Here is an 18,261-nt window from a genome sequence, read left to right on the forward strand (position 1 = left end):
TATGGGGACGAGAATGGTTTGTTTTGATGAACTGCCGTGAAACGTCCATTTTACTAAAATCTTGATAGGTAACTGTGACCATACTATGAGGTCTTTTTTGTAACTTTATTTTTGCCTTTATTGATCGAATATTCACCGGAAACCGTCTTATATAAACAACAATCTTTTTATACGAATATCGTGCTGGTGAAAACACATTCTTCAAAATTCACAAATTTCTTAAAACAATATACCCAAGGCTGAGATTTTGTTGTTTTTAACCCCGCTAACCTACTAGCCGAAAATAATAGTTAAAAATGGCGGAGAAGAGGTATATCGGTCGTGGGGGGGGGGGGGGGGGGGGGGGGTGGTGCCCCAAAGAATACCACCAAATATATGGCGGCTGCACACTGTATTTTTTCAAAAACTATTTTCGCAATAACTCAGTCGTATAAAACGCTACAGAGATATAATTTGGACAAAATGTTTCTTTTTGCTTAAGGCGTTCAGATTCTAGAATGTTGTTAAAGTTATGATTACAGTAGAACCCCGGTAACTCGAACTCGGACAACTCGAACACCCCCGCTAACTTGAACTAACTTCCATTTCCCTTGGATTCGACCCCACTTTTCAGTCATTAATCGGGCGTGGCCGATTTATAGTTTACCCTTTGGTCGTCCTAGACGATAGTCTCCTGTCGGCTAAAAATGACGGGGATAGCCTGGGCCAATCGGTTTCATTTCAGTTTTGACAGCAACTTGTTGTAGGAACACTGGGTCGACTTTTGGGCTTATCTGCAATCTGGTTCTCTTCTTTGCTTCGGCGGGAGGACAGAGAAAAAAATCTTAAGGGGTAAAGTACTAATAATCACCATTGTGAAACTGTAGTTGCTTTGACAAGTTAAAGCTATTTTTGTAAATAAAAGGGGTAACGTCATTCATGTCACGCAATGTTTTTGTGGGAAACTTTGAAACTAGACGCTTTGCTGGTTTCTACAAATAGCAGTGTGATCTGGCGGTACATTTTAAAACTATTTTTTATATATTTAGCAAAATGTATGTCGATTTTCATTTCCGCACAGTTGGGCGTCAAAGTCGCCTGTCACAAAGAGTAGAATGTTTGCACAACATGGTTTGGATATATTTTAGATTTGACTAGTGACGTTAGTAAGACACTTCTCAAGACGTCAGCAAAACATTGGCAATGTACAGTATTGGTGTGAACTTGAATGGAATTTTTTACGAGATCAGTAAAGCTATCGAATGAAAAGATGACTTGAAAATGAAAACTTCGAATAATTATAGATAAATACCAATTGAATTTTAGATGAGAAATTCCGGAAGTGACATCTGTGTTCAAAATAGGAATTTTTGTACAACTTAAAGTTCTGAAAAAAAAAGACCACATGTGTTGTGAAAATCACAGACAAACATGATCAGGAAAACAAAAGAGGCCAATGGGTTTTATTCACGAAAATACAACTTTCTTAAGAAAGAGTTTGTAAACAAGACAATGGAATCGAATTACATTTCACACGAAATTTGCATACATTTGAACTTGTAAAAAGGAAGTATCTCTGCCGAGACATAATAGCGAGACCTTACATTAATAATTATTGTATTCTGATCTGATTGTTATTTTTTATGCATTAACTATTTGAAAGTGGTTCTCATCGCTGAAAACAAAACGGTTTTTCATTCACTGCTTGAAGTATTTATAGACGTGAAAACATTCGCTTTATCAAATTACCGGGCATTCTGCACGAAATATTTTGTATCCATTTGTCCCGAAACTTTGAGGAAATTGAAATCTTTGTGGACAGTACTGCATAAAAGCAGTTCATAGAATTGAATAAAAAGATAAGAACCATATTGATAAAGGAAATTTTAAAACTTTATTTTGGCTCATTTTGACGAAATTCAGGATTTTCAAAGACTGCCAGTAAACGGCTGTTTCTTGTCTGTCTCTAATGATTTTGCTACGGTTTCGAACGAGCTAATTTTTCAACATGACATCATGGTAGCGGGCAGAAGTCGGTTCGTTCTGAATTTTTCAATACAGTATACAAGTTACAGGTCAATATACCGACCCTCTGTACAGTAAAAAACGTTTTGGGAACAAACCATTGTGAACTTATTTTCTATGTTGATCAGTAAAAATTAAGTCTTTATTAAGTCTTGCGAAAAGGCTGCACTTTGCTAAGTGTTTCAAATTTATATTTTCTAGACGTCTAGTTCAATCGTTTATTTGTATTGTGCGAAATATATTTTTATAAATTGAGACCATTATGTCATTAAGTAATAATGCAATCTTGAAAACATACCAGATGTTCATTATTAAATAGAAACACGAAAAATTCAAATTTGGGAAAACAAGCCTGTCAAAATGACGTTGCCATGGTGATTTCAAGTTACTGGCACAATAACTAATCCTACCAAATTATTGCGAGATAAATTTTAGATAAACGCGCAAAGTTTGGGAGCGTTTGGTTGAATCTTGAAAAAGTTATAAGCGTCCAAAGTCAGCGCGGGCCTAAAAAGCCCCCCCCCCCCCCCCCGGCCTGAACTCGAACACCCCCGCTAACTCGAACAGACTTCCATTTCCCTTGGATTTAAACTCACTTTTCAGTCACTTTTACTCGGTTCACTCGACCTCGGATAACTCGAAAAGCCCGCTGAACTAAATTTTGTTTCCCTTGAAACACAGTTGGGGTCAAATTTACCCCGATAACTCGAATTCCGGTTCTTGCAGCTAAAGGTAACAGCTAACAGGTAAACTTAGGAAACGTTTCTCACAACCAGTTAGCAGTCAACCATCTAAGCATACATCTGACAAACAACCTTACAACCGCATTTTCTACGATAGTATTTTTTTATTAATCGTGCTTCATTTTTCCTAACAATTTCCCATCACAGTGTAAAATATTACCAGGCTAAGTTACATAAAATATTTCTTTAACGGTATAATTTGGAGGTGTGTCTCCAATAACTCAAATTTGCATTAATTGTGAAATGTGGCAAGCGCCGTCCCTATTTTGGCTGCCCTATTATGACTGAACGTCTTGTTTAATTGTTGTGCAATACAATTACTGTTCAATTTGCGGAATAGATTTCCATTCCCTTTGTTCGAGCTCTTTTCGGTTTATCTTGCCAGATAGCGTAGTGGGAAGAGAATCCACAAACTCCATCTAGAAGAATAATCAGGAAGAAATGCTAATTTATCATCGTGGTATCTTATCATCAAAGCTATTCATTACTTCTAATCATTAATTGAATACACCGGATAGAGCTTGTGCCATTAAAGTCCGAGATGTCTTCGCACACGTTTATTAGCTCATATCTATCCTGCTCCTCTCTTTTACCCTTTTGTCATCATCATCATCATCATCATTATCGTCGTCGTCGTCGTCGTCATCGTCATCGTCATCATCATTGACCTGATGTAATTATTTACAAAGTTCTTGCAAAAGGACTTACCTTCGATAGACACATCCAACCCGCTGTACTCTTTGTCACGTGATTTTGAAGTTCCTTCATGATCTCATCTTGTTCTGAATTCTTGAACTCTTTGGATAAGATGACAAATGCTTTCACAACCACCTACAGAAATGCAAAAAATAAAACTTAAAATATACCATCTTCCCTGAAGGAAAATAGGCTATTTTCAGTAAATTGGAATTTCGGCTTGGTAGCGAGGCCGAGAGGTCTGGAAAAAAAAGAAAGAACACGACACAGCAATAGTGTAAGTTAATTTTGTTCATAAAACGTTCGAATATAAACATCGTAAAACAAAATTGTTTCATTCCCATACAAATCCTTATAAATCGAGTCTTAACCCTCGGACGTACAAGCAAACTCATACCCCCATCATCGTACAAAGGGGGGGGGGGGGGTGGATGGAACCCCTCCCCGGAGTTTTCGTTATATTAAGGTGTAGCGAAATTATTTTGCTCTCAGAAGAAAGCCCTTAGCTTACTCTACAAGATGGCATAATTTTAATTGGCTGTGACGTCACGTGACGTCATAAGAGCCGCCATCTTGGATCCGCCATCTTGGATTTCAACATTTTCTTAGGAAAGCACAAAATAACGGAAATTGATGCAAAATCAAGCTAGAATGCTTATGGAATGTAAAAATAAACAAATCTTACACTTCTGTTTGAAAAAACTGGAAAAAATCAAGAAAAATGTTAAAAATGACGATTTTTGGCAAGACCTGCTTGTATTTATGACGTTGCCATGGCAACGTCATATACCATGGACACATGGTTGACATATCAAAATTTCTGCAAAGGATGAATGAACAGCTACCGAAAGTTTCAGCATTGTAGGGTAAATGCTTTTTTCAAAATTCGGAAAAAACCTTACGGGGGGCATCCACCCCCCCCCCCCCCTTGTACGTCCGAGTGTTAAACTACTGTGGCTCTTATCGTTAGCTTGGGCTGCCTGTGCTGGAACTGGGATACACACACACAAAAAAAAAATGGGAATGCGAAACACTTTAGCACATGAAAAAGCATATATTTTACATTCCATAATATTCCTTAAGGCATAGTTACAATGTTGAAAACTCTGAAACGAAACCAAGGCCTGCAAGTAAGTGTCGATCAATTTTTGTGTCAGTGATTTAGTTAGTCACCAAAACAGCTATGACTTAGCATGCACATCCTTGTACCAGGGAGTTTGTTCCCTGCGACCAGCGGTCAGAAACGAAAGACCCTGGAAAGTTCTGATTGGAAGTCAGAAAATATCGGACTTCCGGTTGAATTACACGTGCCTGGTGTTTTTACATCCGGCCATTTTTATTGTTTTCAAAACCAATGACAATCGATTATGCAACAGAAATTTTGAGCGTCGCTTGCTTCGTCAAGCTTACGCAGTAGGGAACGGAGACTCGAGGTACGAGATTGGGCGGAACGTGTGACGGCAATATAAACAATTAATTCCTCTACTAACCTTGTAACACACACGGAAAATTGTAAATGAGAGATTCCTCTGAATTACTCACCAATAGAACTGGAGGAAACATTGATTTGGATGCGTGGAGTTGAAAATGTCAGAAAACAAAGGGGATTTACCGATTTCATCGTGAAAATTTTTATATAGACTTGGTTGACCCAGGAATTTCACACAAGGCGCCATTCGTTCTCCGGACTCACGGACAAATGGAAATGTTCAAAAAAGTGATAGTGTCAGTCAGGGTAGTCGAACGAGTAGTTGCATTTGAGAAAGACTCAGTGAATCAGTAAATATCGATTTAATTCTAATTTTCTTTTAAGCAAACGAACAAATGAATACATGAAAAGTAATGTACCCAGCGGTGGCCTAATGGTTAGCGTGCTCGACTCCGAGTCGAACGGCCCGGGTTCGAAGCCTGGCCGGGGCGCTCGATGGACTAGCATCCCATCCAGGGGGGAGTAGCAATACTCCTAGTCGCTTAATGCTACGGAAACCGGGATAAGCTCCGACTCTATGGGCCACTTAGGCTCGGACAGACTTTACTAATGTACCCAACAGCATTGATAACTAGCAGAAATAAAAAGGTGATTTAGGTAAATTAAAACAACACAATTACTGCACGCATAGTGCGTTTGAGACCAGTTTTTCCATTCACTGGGATTTACCAAAAATTTCACCGCTGGGACTGGAATTTGAGCAAATAAATAGGCAGAAAAATAGGCTAGGAAATAGGACCCTCTCATACCTCACTAGGGGCGCAGAAGTATTTTATATCTCATAGAGTGAAACGTCATCGCTTCTGCATGCATTACTTGCCGTTTATTCTTTTTCAAGGAGATTGAATTTAGTACCCCTTAGAGATAACTTGTTTGTTGTAACCTAGTTTTGTTTCATTGTAAAGTTAAGTAAAAGACCTGCCTGTACCGTGCATGCTGTGTGTGAGAAGTTGTTGCAAAATTGATGACTCTTAGGCGCGGTTCATACGCCGCATTTCTGCCGTGTCGAATTCAATTAAATGAATTAAATTCGGCAGAAGTTCAACGTCTGAATCGGCTGTCGAATTTCTGCCGCATTTAATTGAATTAAATTCTACACGGCAGAAATGCGACGTATCATCCTAAATGTCTTTGAAATGACTTTATTTAAACATAGAAGTATTTATTGTTTACCTGTCTTTCTGAGTTAGGACTGCTGACCACAGAGTGAACCAAGATCTCGGTAACTGGGCCAGCCCTATTTTCTTGTAAAATTTTGGATGTGTTCATATGAGAAGGTGGGCCAGCCCGGTTACCGATATCTCGGTTTCTGCAACCGAGATCTCGACAACCGGGAAGAATATTTTCCCATATGAACGCTCCAGCCCGGTCGCCGGGACGCAACTTTTTTTGAGAAAATAGCTTCCCTTTCGTAATTGGGTGGTCCAAATGGTTTAATTTTGCCTTGTATCTATTTCCACTTCAGAAATATGCGAATTAGCTTTATTAATAAAGTTACAATGCAAGGGTCAATAAAGCTACGATAGTCGCAAAAGATGCAACTTTATGTGTCGCCATTTTGCCTTCGTTTCTTGAATTTTATCCCCGTCAACCGGGCTAAAATTTTCCATATGAACAGAGGTCAAAATCCGTCCTGGTAATTGAGACAGCCCGTAAACCGGGCTCATGTGAAGAGGCCCTTAGTCAACCGTGCATCCATGGAGTTATGGATGCATTTGGAAGGTTTGTCATGCACCTCGAGCAACTCTTGCGACGTTTTGTGCATATTAACATGTTTTTGAAAACAAAAAGTTTTTTAATGTAAAGTTGTATTTATACTGAACTGAAGGCTTTGACTGCATGGATGGCGTCTATGCTGAACTGAGGGCTTTGCCTGGATGGCGTCTAAAACAAGTATATACAAGTAACTTTCTGACCCGGATTCAGAACCCACAAATGGTTGATTTGTTGGATATGTTAATTCTATGTAATTCTATGTATTCTATGTAATTCTTATGTAAATTAAGTTTATAAACACAAAACTGTCTTGATGACACAAGAAGAGAAATTTACTGCACACTAAAAAGCAAAATATTTGAAAAAAGATTTATGACTGCGCCTTGTTAAATAGTATATTAATTTTAAAATAAAACCTAGAAGTTTTAGTTTGATTTTATTCCTAGTTAAAAATTGCGATACGAATGAAAGCTTAAAAAAAAGTCACGCAAGTCGCAGAAATGCCGGTATCAGAGGTTTGCGTGATCCGGCGCGGCACAGCTATCTGAAATCACCGACGCGAAACAAGGAGCTCGAAGAAGCTTTAAACCGCGTGGAAAGTGTTTCCCTGCTTTTTCGCTAAAAGCAATTAAAGTTAAACTACTTTTTCGCTCAAAAAAAAATTGTTTAATTCACAGCGTGACACTCAAGACACAATAAGTAACGCCAGTTATATCTGTTTTTAGGTCAGTCACGGCCCCTGACCTCTCTGTTTTAATGATGTGTGCTGCCCTGGTTCAGTTGTCGTTATAAACAAAAGCTGTTGTCCAAAACAGAGTAATCATGAAATATAGGCCCCATGTCGCCCGATCTAGAACTTCGTGCTAACTATCAACAGGGCTCACCTCAGGACGGAATAAGAGGCAGTAGCGGCCGTAGTGGCTAAATAAAATCAGACAATATTTCGCAAAATGGAGAAGAGTAATCGTTTAGTTATTGAACAAATTTTCCACAAACGCATCTTTTACAGCTAGAGAAGCTTCCCAGAATATAGATTGGGATTTCAAGGTGTAAAACTACTCAATAAGGGACGGACCATTATTTTCTAGGAGGGGGGGGGGGGGATGAAAAATTTTACTCTGCAAACTTTGTTTTTTAGTTTATGCACCTCTCCAAACATTTTTTTCGAAATTCTAACTATTTTTTGTGATACATATCGTGTTTGCAAACAATTTATTTTGTCTTTTTAGGCCGTGCAAACAATTTTTTTCAATATTTTTCATCCCCCCCCCCTCCAAAAAAATAATGGTCCGTCCCTAAGTGAAGGATAACAGATGCACGCCGCACGCTTATTCATTTCTTCAATACATTACACATTCGCAGCGCACGTCCCTGAACAAAGCGAATACCCTGCTCACGGCCGCAGAGCGTGAGGAGTCTTTGGAGTCCCTGTGATTAAAATGCAAATAAGATTCCGGGTACCACATCATCTAAAATCCCGTTTTTCTTACAGGTGTGATAGAGTTGCTTGGTGGCGCTGAAGGACTTGTTGAGTTCAAGGCTTCCCTTCTGGCGTCTCATGGAGTTGCTGCTCTTGCATTGGCCTACTTTGCTTATGATGATCTACCAGCATTTCCACCAACCCTCGACATGGAGTACTTTGAAGAGGCAGCTAACTGGCTCAGCAATCATCCTAAAGTCTTGCCGCGTGGTATTGGTGTTCATGCCATATGTTATGGATCATGGATTGCTTTATTAATGGCAAGCCTTAACATGAAAGCCATCAAAACCGTTGTGGCTATTTCACCTTTGGTAGTTGCTCATGTTTTACCATTTCAATACCAGGGAAAGGTCTCGGATGTAGTTCCTCTTGAAAATAGCAAGAAAATAACAACAGAGGATAGCTGCTGCTGGCGTTACGCAGTTCCAACGCTCACCTCCGAATATAGCCCCCCTGTTTCCAAATACTCAGCTTTTACACCAGTCAATATCTCTTGTCCTGTTCTACTAGTCTTTGGAACCGGCGACCTTCATGTCGATCCCAAGACATCGCAACTGATATTTGATCGCTTGAAGGATCATGGAAGAGAACATCTGTGTTCTATTTTACGTTATCCCGAAGCGGGACATCTCATCGAGCCGCCATACTCTCCACTCTGTTATGCTTCATACAACGGAACTACCAAACCGCTCGGTGATCCCCACCTGGTGTGGGGTGGGGAGACACAAGCTCACGCTAGAGCTCAAGAAGACGCCTGGCCAAAAATCTTAAGTTTTCTACGAAGAAATCTTCAACAGGTTAACTCCAACATGTAACTGATAGCAGGCCTTGTTCGCTTGCACTACCTTTTTTTTTATACAAGTAGAACGTTTGTCATTTTACTCATGGGAACGCTGCTAGCATTATTGACAATAGGGATAAAAGGGACAAATGATAGATATGATTTGATGATGGCTGTTTTCAAACTAGAAGACGGACAGATCGTCTAGACGGACAAGTCGTCTGACGATTTCTTCGTCTAGTGTGAATTGAAAACGGCTTTTTGACGACTTGTCCGTCTAGACGACCAAGTCGTCTTTGAAAAGTCGTCTTCCAAGACGGACAAATTCAGACGACTTGTACGTCCAAAATCGTGTCCCTCCCGTTTTCACACTAGACGACTTCACAGGTTTTCTTTTGTTTTACTCTTTACTATAACTATGGACTTGCAAATTTGAGAATACTCTAGATCTTCATCATTGTTCTGTTTATATTCTGGTGAAGATAACAGCCATGTCACTTTTTCTCATTCATCATCATCATCATCATCATCATCATCATCATCATCATCATCATCGTTTTTATTTCGTTCCGGAGCTGGCATAGATGTTCTTTATCGTTATATCGTTACCAAATTGTAAGCGAGAAAGAATGGAAAGTTTTATTTCTTTCCTGTAGTTTCTACAGGACAGAAGAGCGAGTTTGCGACAACCTCTGTAGCTCGTGAAAAATTCCCCGAGGTAACTGTATGGCGCAGAAATGTGGATCGCGCGTTCACAATAGGAATCCCATGGGAAAACAATAGTGCCAAATAATGTCATTTTATCGTTAGTCGTAGCTTTTTCGGATGAAATTCGGCTCTTGGCCGACATCGAGTGTGTTCATCACAATCATTGGACTAGACTGCTTGCTTGACGAGAGTCAGTCGTGTGTTCAATGGACTAACGTCGACCCGTGCCGCTTGGAAATTCTTAAAGAAAATTAAATAGAGAGTCAACTAAAGGTTTCTCATAATGTTATGTTATTTATTGCTTTGAATGTGGCCAGAATGAGTGGAATGAGTGGAATTTATATTTGTCGAAGTTTGAGTAGCCTGCGCAAACAGACTAGAAGGATTTTTCGCTTTGTTTTAGGCAGCCAGAAAATAACGGTATTTTTTGGCTGTGCGAAAAAACCGGATCCCTGTGTGTTAGCAGACTATAGTTTCAGCGATCAATTGAAAACAAAGCCTCGAAAAGCCTTGAACGAAGTTTATCTCGAGTTTTTTTCATTTGTCAACTTTAAAATGTCAGAACTTCAGGCATTCTATCGTAATCGCGAAGTTTGAACAGTACACTAGGGATTTTGGCAACCAATACAGAATATTGGAAAATTAGAACAAACTGAGAAGTTTCCTTCTTTTTTTACTATATTTATAGCCTTGCAAATTTGAAAATACTTCAGATTTTCATCATTATTCTGTTTCTGGTTTTCTTTACAAACACCCATTCAAATTCGCGTCAAAAAATAATTTTGCCTGAAACTCTGGCAACTGAAAGACTTAACCGATGCTAGAACTTTCTGGCCGCGTTAGGGGCCATTCCGCTGCAACGTCTGAAAAATTAGAAAAATAGGCATTTTTCGAGTTGCTGTCAAATATTTCTTTTGCATCGAGCACCGACTATGTCAACTTGCTCAACTCTACTCTACACAGCCGAAAAGTGTATTTCTTTATCTGCTAAAATATGCAAAATCAAATGTACGTTTTCAGTATTTCAAAAGTCATGACCATTTGTATCAGCATATGTGCGAGTAATGACGATAATATAATCGAAAATGTTATTACTCGCACTTGCTGATACAAACGGTCATAACTTTTGAAATACTGAAAACGTACAAGTGATTTTGCATATTTTAGCAGATAAAGGACTACACTTTTCGGCTGTGTAGAGTATAGTTATCAACAAGGTCCCGAAATTGAACTATTTGCCTCTAAATCAAGGCCATTTTTCAACCGCTGTTTGATGCCGATCAGAAGTGGTCATTATGTCCTTGATTTCGCATTTCCAGATATATCGAGGGGAAAGATGCTACTTTCTAAGAAAACTAGAAATGTCTTTATAAACAAATTGATATAAAAAATGTCGGTGTTCAATGCAAATAAAATATTTGACAGCGGCTCAAAAAATGTCTATTTTTCTAATTTTTCAGACATTGCGGCGGGTCCTGAAGGGACAAAATATTTGATGGCTCCTAACGCGGCCTGAAAATCATTTTAAATCAAACCAAGTCCGTTTTTGTTCTATCCTCGGTAAAGTCTTTCAGTTGCCAGAGTTTAAGGCAAAAATATTTTTTGACGCGAGTTTGAGTGGGTGTTTTTAAGAAAGACGGCCTTTTAAATACTAATTAACATATTGATTACCGAAGTGGCCTCCCCTGTAAGCCTGGTGGTTTCTTGGTGGTCTCCTCGCCCTACCATAATGTTAATAATATAAATTTTTAATTTTAATTTTAATCTTGATCGTTAAGTACAGGTTCACCCACCAGAAGCCGCGGTACTGATTTACAGAAAAAGTAAATTCAACAGTAATTTAAAGTATATCATAAATCTCCTGATCATACGCTTTTATGTGGCTTACACAAAGTGTAAAACCACACTATGTCGTTTTAATCCGTAAACTTTATTTATTTGGACATAACAAGTTCTTGGCAAAATCCAATTCCAATCAGTATGCTTTAAGGAACAATGTCACGGTATTTTAAGTTCTTTTTCCGATTACTTTCAAATTGAAGGCATCCTTAAAATAAAAACAACAACTCGAGGAACGTTTTGAGTCGATGTCATTTGAAATTGTGTGATTTTTCCATAAATTATATATAACATTATTCCACATGCTCGAGGCTTTCTACCGAGACTTTCAAGTATTATTTTACTAAACTTTGCTTCCAGCTACCCTCAAAATGTGAAGTGAGATTAGAATCAGTACAGGAATGAATGGGGGTAAGATTGGCACATCGTACTTCTTTTGCGAGCACGGTGACCTATATAAATTTTATTGTAGTTTTGGAAACGGTGCTTGGTGGGAAGTATTCAGAAAAAGTAAAAAAAATCGTTCGTCAATTTTTATTTATGAATGACTGAATGAATTATATAGGTGCTTATATAGCGCATTTACAAAGCTCAATGCGCTTCACAATTAGAATTTTGGGATGAGATCGGACATCAGCATATAAGGCGCCCATGGCAGCCGCTATCCGTCCATGTGTATGATCTCACCCCACCACCCAACCCATGGAATAGAACAGACCACAACACCGGGAACTTCATGCCCTACTCTTTGCGATGAGTGTGTGGGTTCTTTAACGTCCCCTGCTGATTATAACACTGAAGATGCAGGAGACGGGGCCTACGGTTTATCGTCCTTATCCGAGAAGACTAGAATGTCTAACCATTTGCAGATGTAATTACAAAGGCAGCACATTCTCCACATTTATTTTAAGACCCTGAGTGTTGGTCCGGGGTGAGAGTCGAACCCGAGACCTCCCGCACGACAGTCCGGCGCTCTACCACTGAGCTAACCGGTCGGCGGTTAGCTCTGAGGAATGATCTTATATGCACAAGTCTCTGCATGAGCTAACTGTTATGACACAAAAGAAAAAGAAAACACAAAAGAAGTTGGGGTTGTTATAGGGTGGCATTAGCATAATAGTGTTTTGTCACCCCATGCATTCAACTCGTCGTACCACTCTCTTTCCACAAAAATGCTTAACTTGAGGCCGAGGTCTTCTCTTATAGACAAGATAACAAAGATTAATGTCTCGCGGCTCAAACCGCTGCAGAAGATTACGCTAGGAGCGAAGATTGTCGGCGACAAAGAAGAAGTGTTTGAGTCACACGCTCACTTCATCGCTGATAAAGATGGTGAAGTTAATGTTTGCCGTGACTCGTCTCTGGGAGGATCTTACAGCGGAGTTTCACCCATGGGATTGTTATGGAGTATGAAACCAGCACCGGGACAGAGAAAAGGAACTCGACTGATGAAATCTGATGTCACCAAACCGTACAACATCGTCGTGAACTGTTTTGATGGCCATGTAACTTCGCACGAATCTTCGTTGCAGCCTTTGTCAAGCGAGACATTTCAAAAGTGGTACATGGCGGATGGAGTGAAGAGAATTCCTGTGAGAGAAGGAAGAATCCATGGGACATTGTTTCTACCACCAGGAGACGGACCTTTCCCTGGTAAGTAGCGAAAGTTCAAATCGTTGCAAAGTACCAGGCTATCAGGTTACAGGTAGTTGGTTTCACTCTTAAAATTGAAACATCAGGATTTGTTTTCTAAAATAATCGTAATTTATGCCAAATAGAATAAAATTTCACGAAAAACAACTTCAGCATGAGGCTTTTAATTTTGTTCAGTCAGTTTCCTATATTTGTTCTGAGTCTTGTGTGTGTGGCATAATGTTTTTTGGTTAAAAACGTTTTCATGCGTGCTTGAATTATTAAAAGCCACGTCACTGACTAGCTGGAAATATCGGGAATCGCTGGACATGCTCGAAAAATCCTGATACATTTCCTGAAAATCAAGTTTGGAGAACTATCTTCGAAATGTAATTGTAACATTCTAAAACTTTATAGTTTCCGAGAAATTGGGAATACGAGTTCTGTCTCATGAAGCATAAATTACTGTGAAAAATGGCCATTTGTTTGTATTTTAAAAAGTACTGTACGTGTACAATGCTAGGAAACAAGATTAATTGCGAATAAGACCCTTGCTCCCTTACTTTTTAGCAATCAGTACTGTAAATAGTTCTGCGGTATTTTTAAAGGATTTCAGCACCATTTAAATAATTACCATCTTAAGCTTTATGTGAAAATACAAAACTTGAAATACAAAACTTGAGTAGCTTCAGAAGCTTAAAATTCATCTTGGTTTGTCGAATGCGATCAGCTGTTTTCAAATTTGCATAATATGGTAATAAATTCCATTTGGAGGCTAGTATTCACCAAAGAGACGTAAAGGCTTCGCCTCGGGGAACTTTCGAATTGCTTCGCGTTCATACCGTGGTTTCTAGCAGGACTCTGTAAAGTGAGGAAACGGACGGCGGATGCGGACGACGGACAGCGGATGGCGGACGGCGGACGGCGAAAAAAATTAAACATTTAATAATAAATGAAAATAAAATAATAAATGAAAATAAAATAAAAAATGAAAATAAAATAGAAAATAATAATGAAAATGAAATACTAAAAGTCATATCATTAGTGGAAGCATCTTCGGATCACTGCGCTGGAATCTCGTCGAAAAATGCTTGAAAAGTTCGGAACATTGCAAAAAAATGTTTCATATTGCATTCTCCAAGCACTCACGTATTTATCTATCTTATTGTTGAGCTCATGTGGGAGATAATCACCAAAGACAGTGTTCGGATAATTTTCACGAGGCTTCGAAAATTACCAGGAACCTACTATTCGCGCGCGCACTCGTGAATAATCTCTCTATCTTTTTTATTTGTTGTTTTATTTCATCAGAAATAACTAACTAAAGGAACTGGATACTGGACTGTTTTAACTTTGCTCTGCCTCTTCACTACGTCCTTACTATAGTCTTAAATCATTTTACTGGTGAGTATATAGACTGGCAACATTTAACTTACATTACTTGCCAAAAATTCGGACATTTTATTTGCGATGTTTAATTTTAGGACACTCTTGATCTCGTTTCTGACAAATTCAATCGGACAAAAATTTCAGAAACTTTGCTGAAACATACAGAACAGGAATTAGTCTGAAACGACATATGTGAAATTGATAGTTTTACTGCACCTACAAGGTTTTACAGATACACCGTCATTATTGATAGTGTAAAGTCACAAAAAAAAGATACAGAGATTACATACAAGTGACTCGAGTGCGCGAATGGTATTTCTGCAACTTCCGAAGCATTCTGAAAATTATCCAAACACTGTCTTTAGTGATAAACTCATATTATTATAAGCTCAAGAATAAGACAGATAAAGAGATAAATACATAAGTTCTTGGAGAATGAATTTAATACGAAACATTTTTTTTTTGCACTTTTCCAAACTTTCCAAGCATTTTTCGACGAGTATCCAGCGCAGTGATCCGAAGATGCTTCGACTTAAAGTGATGCGATTTTTAACATTTCAATATTATTTTTTATTTTATTAACATTTTTATTTTTTATTATAATTATTTAATTGTTTTCGCCTTCCGCACTTTACAGTGTCCCCGCGCTAATTTGCTTATGCGCGCACGTTATTCATGTCGCAACGTCACACCACAACATGCATTAAACACGTGCGCCGAAGAAACTGAGCTGGTAGCCTTTGAATTAAATTCGCTTGCAGTTTATTCTTTTAACTGTCAGTGACCCCCACATTATTTTGATAGACAACTTTCTCTTCTAATTCTCGACAGATGGTAGAAAAATGGACCAAAAAATATCAATGTGGGAAGTATGAAAAGTTCCTATTTTGTGTCCACGTGCAATCGAATAATCCTGCCATCTTGCGGCTGTTAGTCCTGTTAGGCGAGTGCAAAACTGATCGTTAAATGATTATATTTACTTTAAAGAGCCGTATACCAGTTGAATCAAATTGATCAATACATGAGATTCACATAAACAATATTTGATCAGAAGAGATTTTGTAAAGCATATACATGCGAATATAATAGAAAAAAAGTCGACGTTTCGGCATCATCTTGATGCCATTATCAAGACTGAGATAAAATTAAATATGCAAATTGTCAATTAAAGAGCTAAAGAGTTTCTTAATTTGCATGAGGCAAAAAATTCTTAGGTGAAAACTTTTGCACGCACATAGTCCGTTTGCACGTTTAGTATTGGTTTAAGTTTGCGAATAAAAAGCATCCCATTTTGTTCTTACACTTTGCAAGGACGTGGAATTGATTTAATAGAGGCACAGGCATTGGAAGTAATATTTCGAAAACGAGTGCGAGTGGTTTCATCGGGGTTTCCAAACACGAGAAAACTGATGAAAACACTCGGCCTACGGCCTCGTGCTTTTATTGTTTTCGAGTGTTTGGAAACCCCGATGAAACACGAAGCACGAGTTTTTGAAATAGCTTCACGAAAACTTAATTTTTTATTTCTTTTGTTTTATTAGCGTACACCTTATTGCAAACAGAGGATACTATTCACGAAAACATTGAATTGTTGCTTTCTTTTGTTTAATTAGCGCATAGTTTGTGATGATTATGTAAGATCCGTGTTTTTCACAACTAAACTTGTTTACTTCAACCCCGCATCACAAGGGTTTGACGTTTTGTCAAACTCTACAGTTTGATATTTCATCAAACTATCGTGGAAAGAGCCTCTGTCCAGTGCTTCATCGGGTTTTCAAACCACACGCACCTGACCAAATTGGCGTATCCTGATTGGCTTGTCAATTCATGAATTATTAATGATTTTGAGAACATTGTGATCGTCCACGTAGAGCTTGTAAATGGACGACGATTTCTGTTTATGCCCGTCAACACGTTGGTGCAAGTGGCCCCGAGTGTAACCAACATAGCCCGCATCGCACAGGCCACATTGAAATTTATAAACTAAACATTGTTGGTTAACAATGGCTGGCTTGATTTCTTGCACATTGAGGCCTTCATGTAGTTTCCGGCTGACAAAAACTGGTTGGATTACGGTCTTGGTCTTTAAGCTCAGGTTGTTAAGACGCTGTTTAACAATGTTGGCTGAGTCTTGGTCTTTAAAAGGGAGAATGACTCGAACCGTACTCGTTTTCTCGTGTTGCAAGGGGGTGTGCTGCTGGTTAGATACTTTGGAATCAACGAAGCGTTTCACAGCTGAGTTAAATAAGTGCCGAGGATATTTAAGTTTTGATAACACATCCTTCAACCGATCACATTCCTGTGAAAAATAGGACCAATCAGACGACAGCCGGTAACAACAACAACAAGCTTTATTTGCATGACTGTAAATTTGTTACAATATTGCAAAAACGTAAACTTATTAAGTAATAATATTAATAATAAAAAAAATAAAATAATAGCATAAAAAAAGATTAGATCGAGTATAGTGATGATTAGGCAGCGCTTGTATCGACTATCAACATGGCTTTGGTAATGAAGAAGGAGCCCCGTGTTTGTAGGCTTAACGTAAACTCTGGTCTTGATTCTTGGCGCTACGTTTATTAGATCAACGCCAACAAAAGGCAGAGAGGAATTATTTCAACCTCCATCGTAAATTTAAGGGAGGAGTGGCAGTGATTGAGGGTGTCCAAAAAGCTGTCAGCTGATGGAGGTTGAGAATAACTCCTCTCTACCTTTTGTTGGTGTTGATCTAATAAACGTAATTATATTCGCAAGTATATGCTAAACAATATTTGGCAGAGAAAATTGCATTTCATGGATTTATTTGTAATATTCTTGGACAAACAGACACTGAGGCCATATTTAGTCACGAAGCCCGATATTTCAGATTTAGGGTAGTCTTTTTCGGACACCTTTATTAATATTATGAAAATCTGACAACAGTGGATCGCGAACTTTCGGTTTTGTCAGTCTTCTTAATTGCCCAGAATTTTTATTACAGCTTTCTTTAGCATAATTGTCTATTTTTCAGCTGCTACTCGTCCGCTAGAAATTATGATAATACTATCCTTGAAGGTATCTACAATACGACTACAAATGATGTACAAATTCGGCGTGAAAATTCAGCGACAATGACTCTCAAGCAAGCAGGACAACCGAAGAAACAATGAACTAATCTATGACTTGTTTCCTAGCGTTTCAAAGTGCTTCAATACAAAAAAGATATTAGCCAATTTTTCAGTGTAAAGGTCAGCTTCGAGCCAAAGTGGCGCATACTGCCGGAGCTTATACCGGTTTCCTTAGCATTAAGCAGCTAGGAGTATTTCTACTCCCCCCTGGATGGGATGCTAGTCCATCGCAGGGAACCCCCCAGCATTATTTCGCCGGTACCCATTTAAACACCTGGGTGGAGAGAGTAAAGTGTCTTGCCCAAGAACACAACACAGTGACCCCGGCCAGGGCTCGAACGCTCGGAACGCTCGCTCCGGAGTCCGGCGCGCTAACCATTAGACCACCGCGCCTCGCATAATTTTTCAGAGAAACTTATCCATAATCAATCAGGCACCACTTTGGAATAATCAATGAGCCAATTTTGTGATGAACACTTGTAAAAGTTGTTTCCATAAGCACCTAAACATTATCCTGTAGCGGGTCTTATTATTTTTGCTCTTGCAACCTTTTGTTTAGTTCCTTTGCGTTTTTCTTCAGCGAAACGCGTGCTTTGATTGGCTTAGATCTGTTTAGAAAATATTTGTATAAAATTGTCTTTTAAAACTCTTTGCACGTTTCACATATTCATACA

General features: G+C 38.7%; 1 protein-coding gene, 1 long non-coding RNA gene and 1 pseudogene across 3 annotated transcripts in view; 2 read left to right on the forward strand and 1 right to left on the reverse strand.

Moving 5' to 3' along the window:
- Nucleotides 1–8,953, forward strand: part of LOC144651029 (bile acid-CoA:amino acid N-acyltransferase-like) — a 50,011-nt gene extending 41,058 nt beyond the window's left edge. For both annotated transcript variants that reach the window (XM_078510888.1, XM_078510887.1), the window contains one exon: nucleotides 8,141–8,953. In XM_078510888.1, coding sequence (XP_078367014.1) covers nucleotides 8,141–8,943 — 803 coding nt within the window. In that variant the 3' untranslated portion in view covers nucleotides 8,944–8,953. The remainder of the gene's footprint in view (nucleotides 1–8,140) is intronic.
- On the reverse strand, nucleotides 2,725–6,137 carry LOC144648960 (uncharacterized). Its single transcript, XR_013569805.1, has 3 exons — nucleotides 6,106–6,137; nucleotides 3,456–3,578; nucleotides 2,725–3,166 (listed from the first exon to the last, which is right to left on the reverse strand). It is a non-coding gene; the product is annotated as an uncharacterized LOC144648960 (long non-coding RNA).
- Nucleotides 8,954–12,533: 3,580 nt separating the features above from the next.
- The window catches only part of LOC144651030 (bile acid-CoA:amino acid N-acyltransferase-like), a 29,252-nt pseudogene continuing 23,524 nt past the window's right edge, over nucleotides 12,534–18,261 (forward strand).

The sequence above is a fragment of the Oculina patagonica genome, chromosome 4, assembly GCF_052425735.1.
Source record: "Oculina patagonica isolate OP01 chromosome 4, crgOcupat, whole genome shotgun sequence".
NCBI classification, from domain to species: Eukaryota; Metazoa; Cnidaria; class Anthozoa; order Scleractinia; family Oculinidae; genus Oculina; species Oculina patagonica.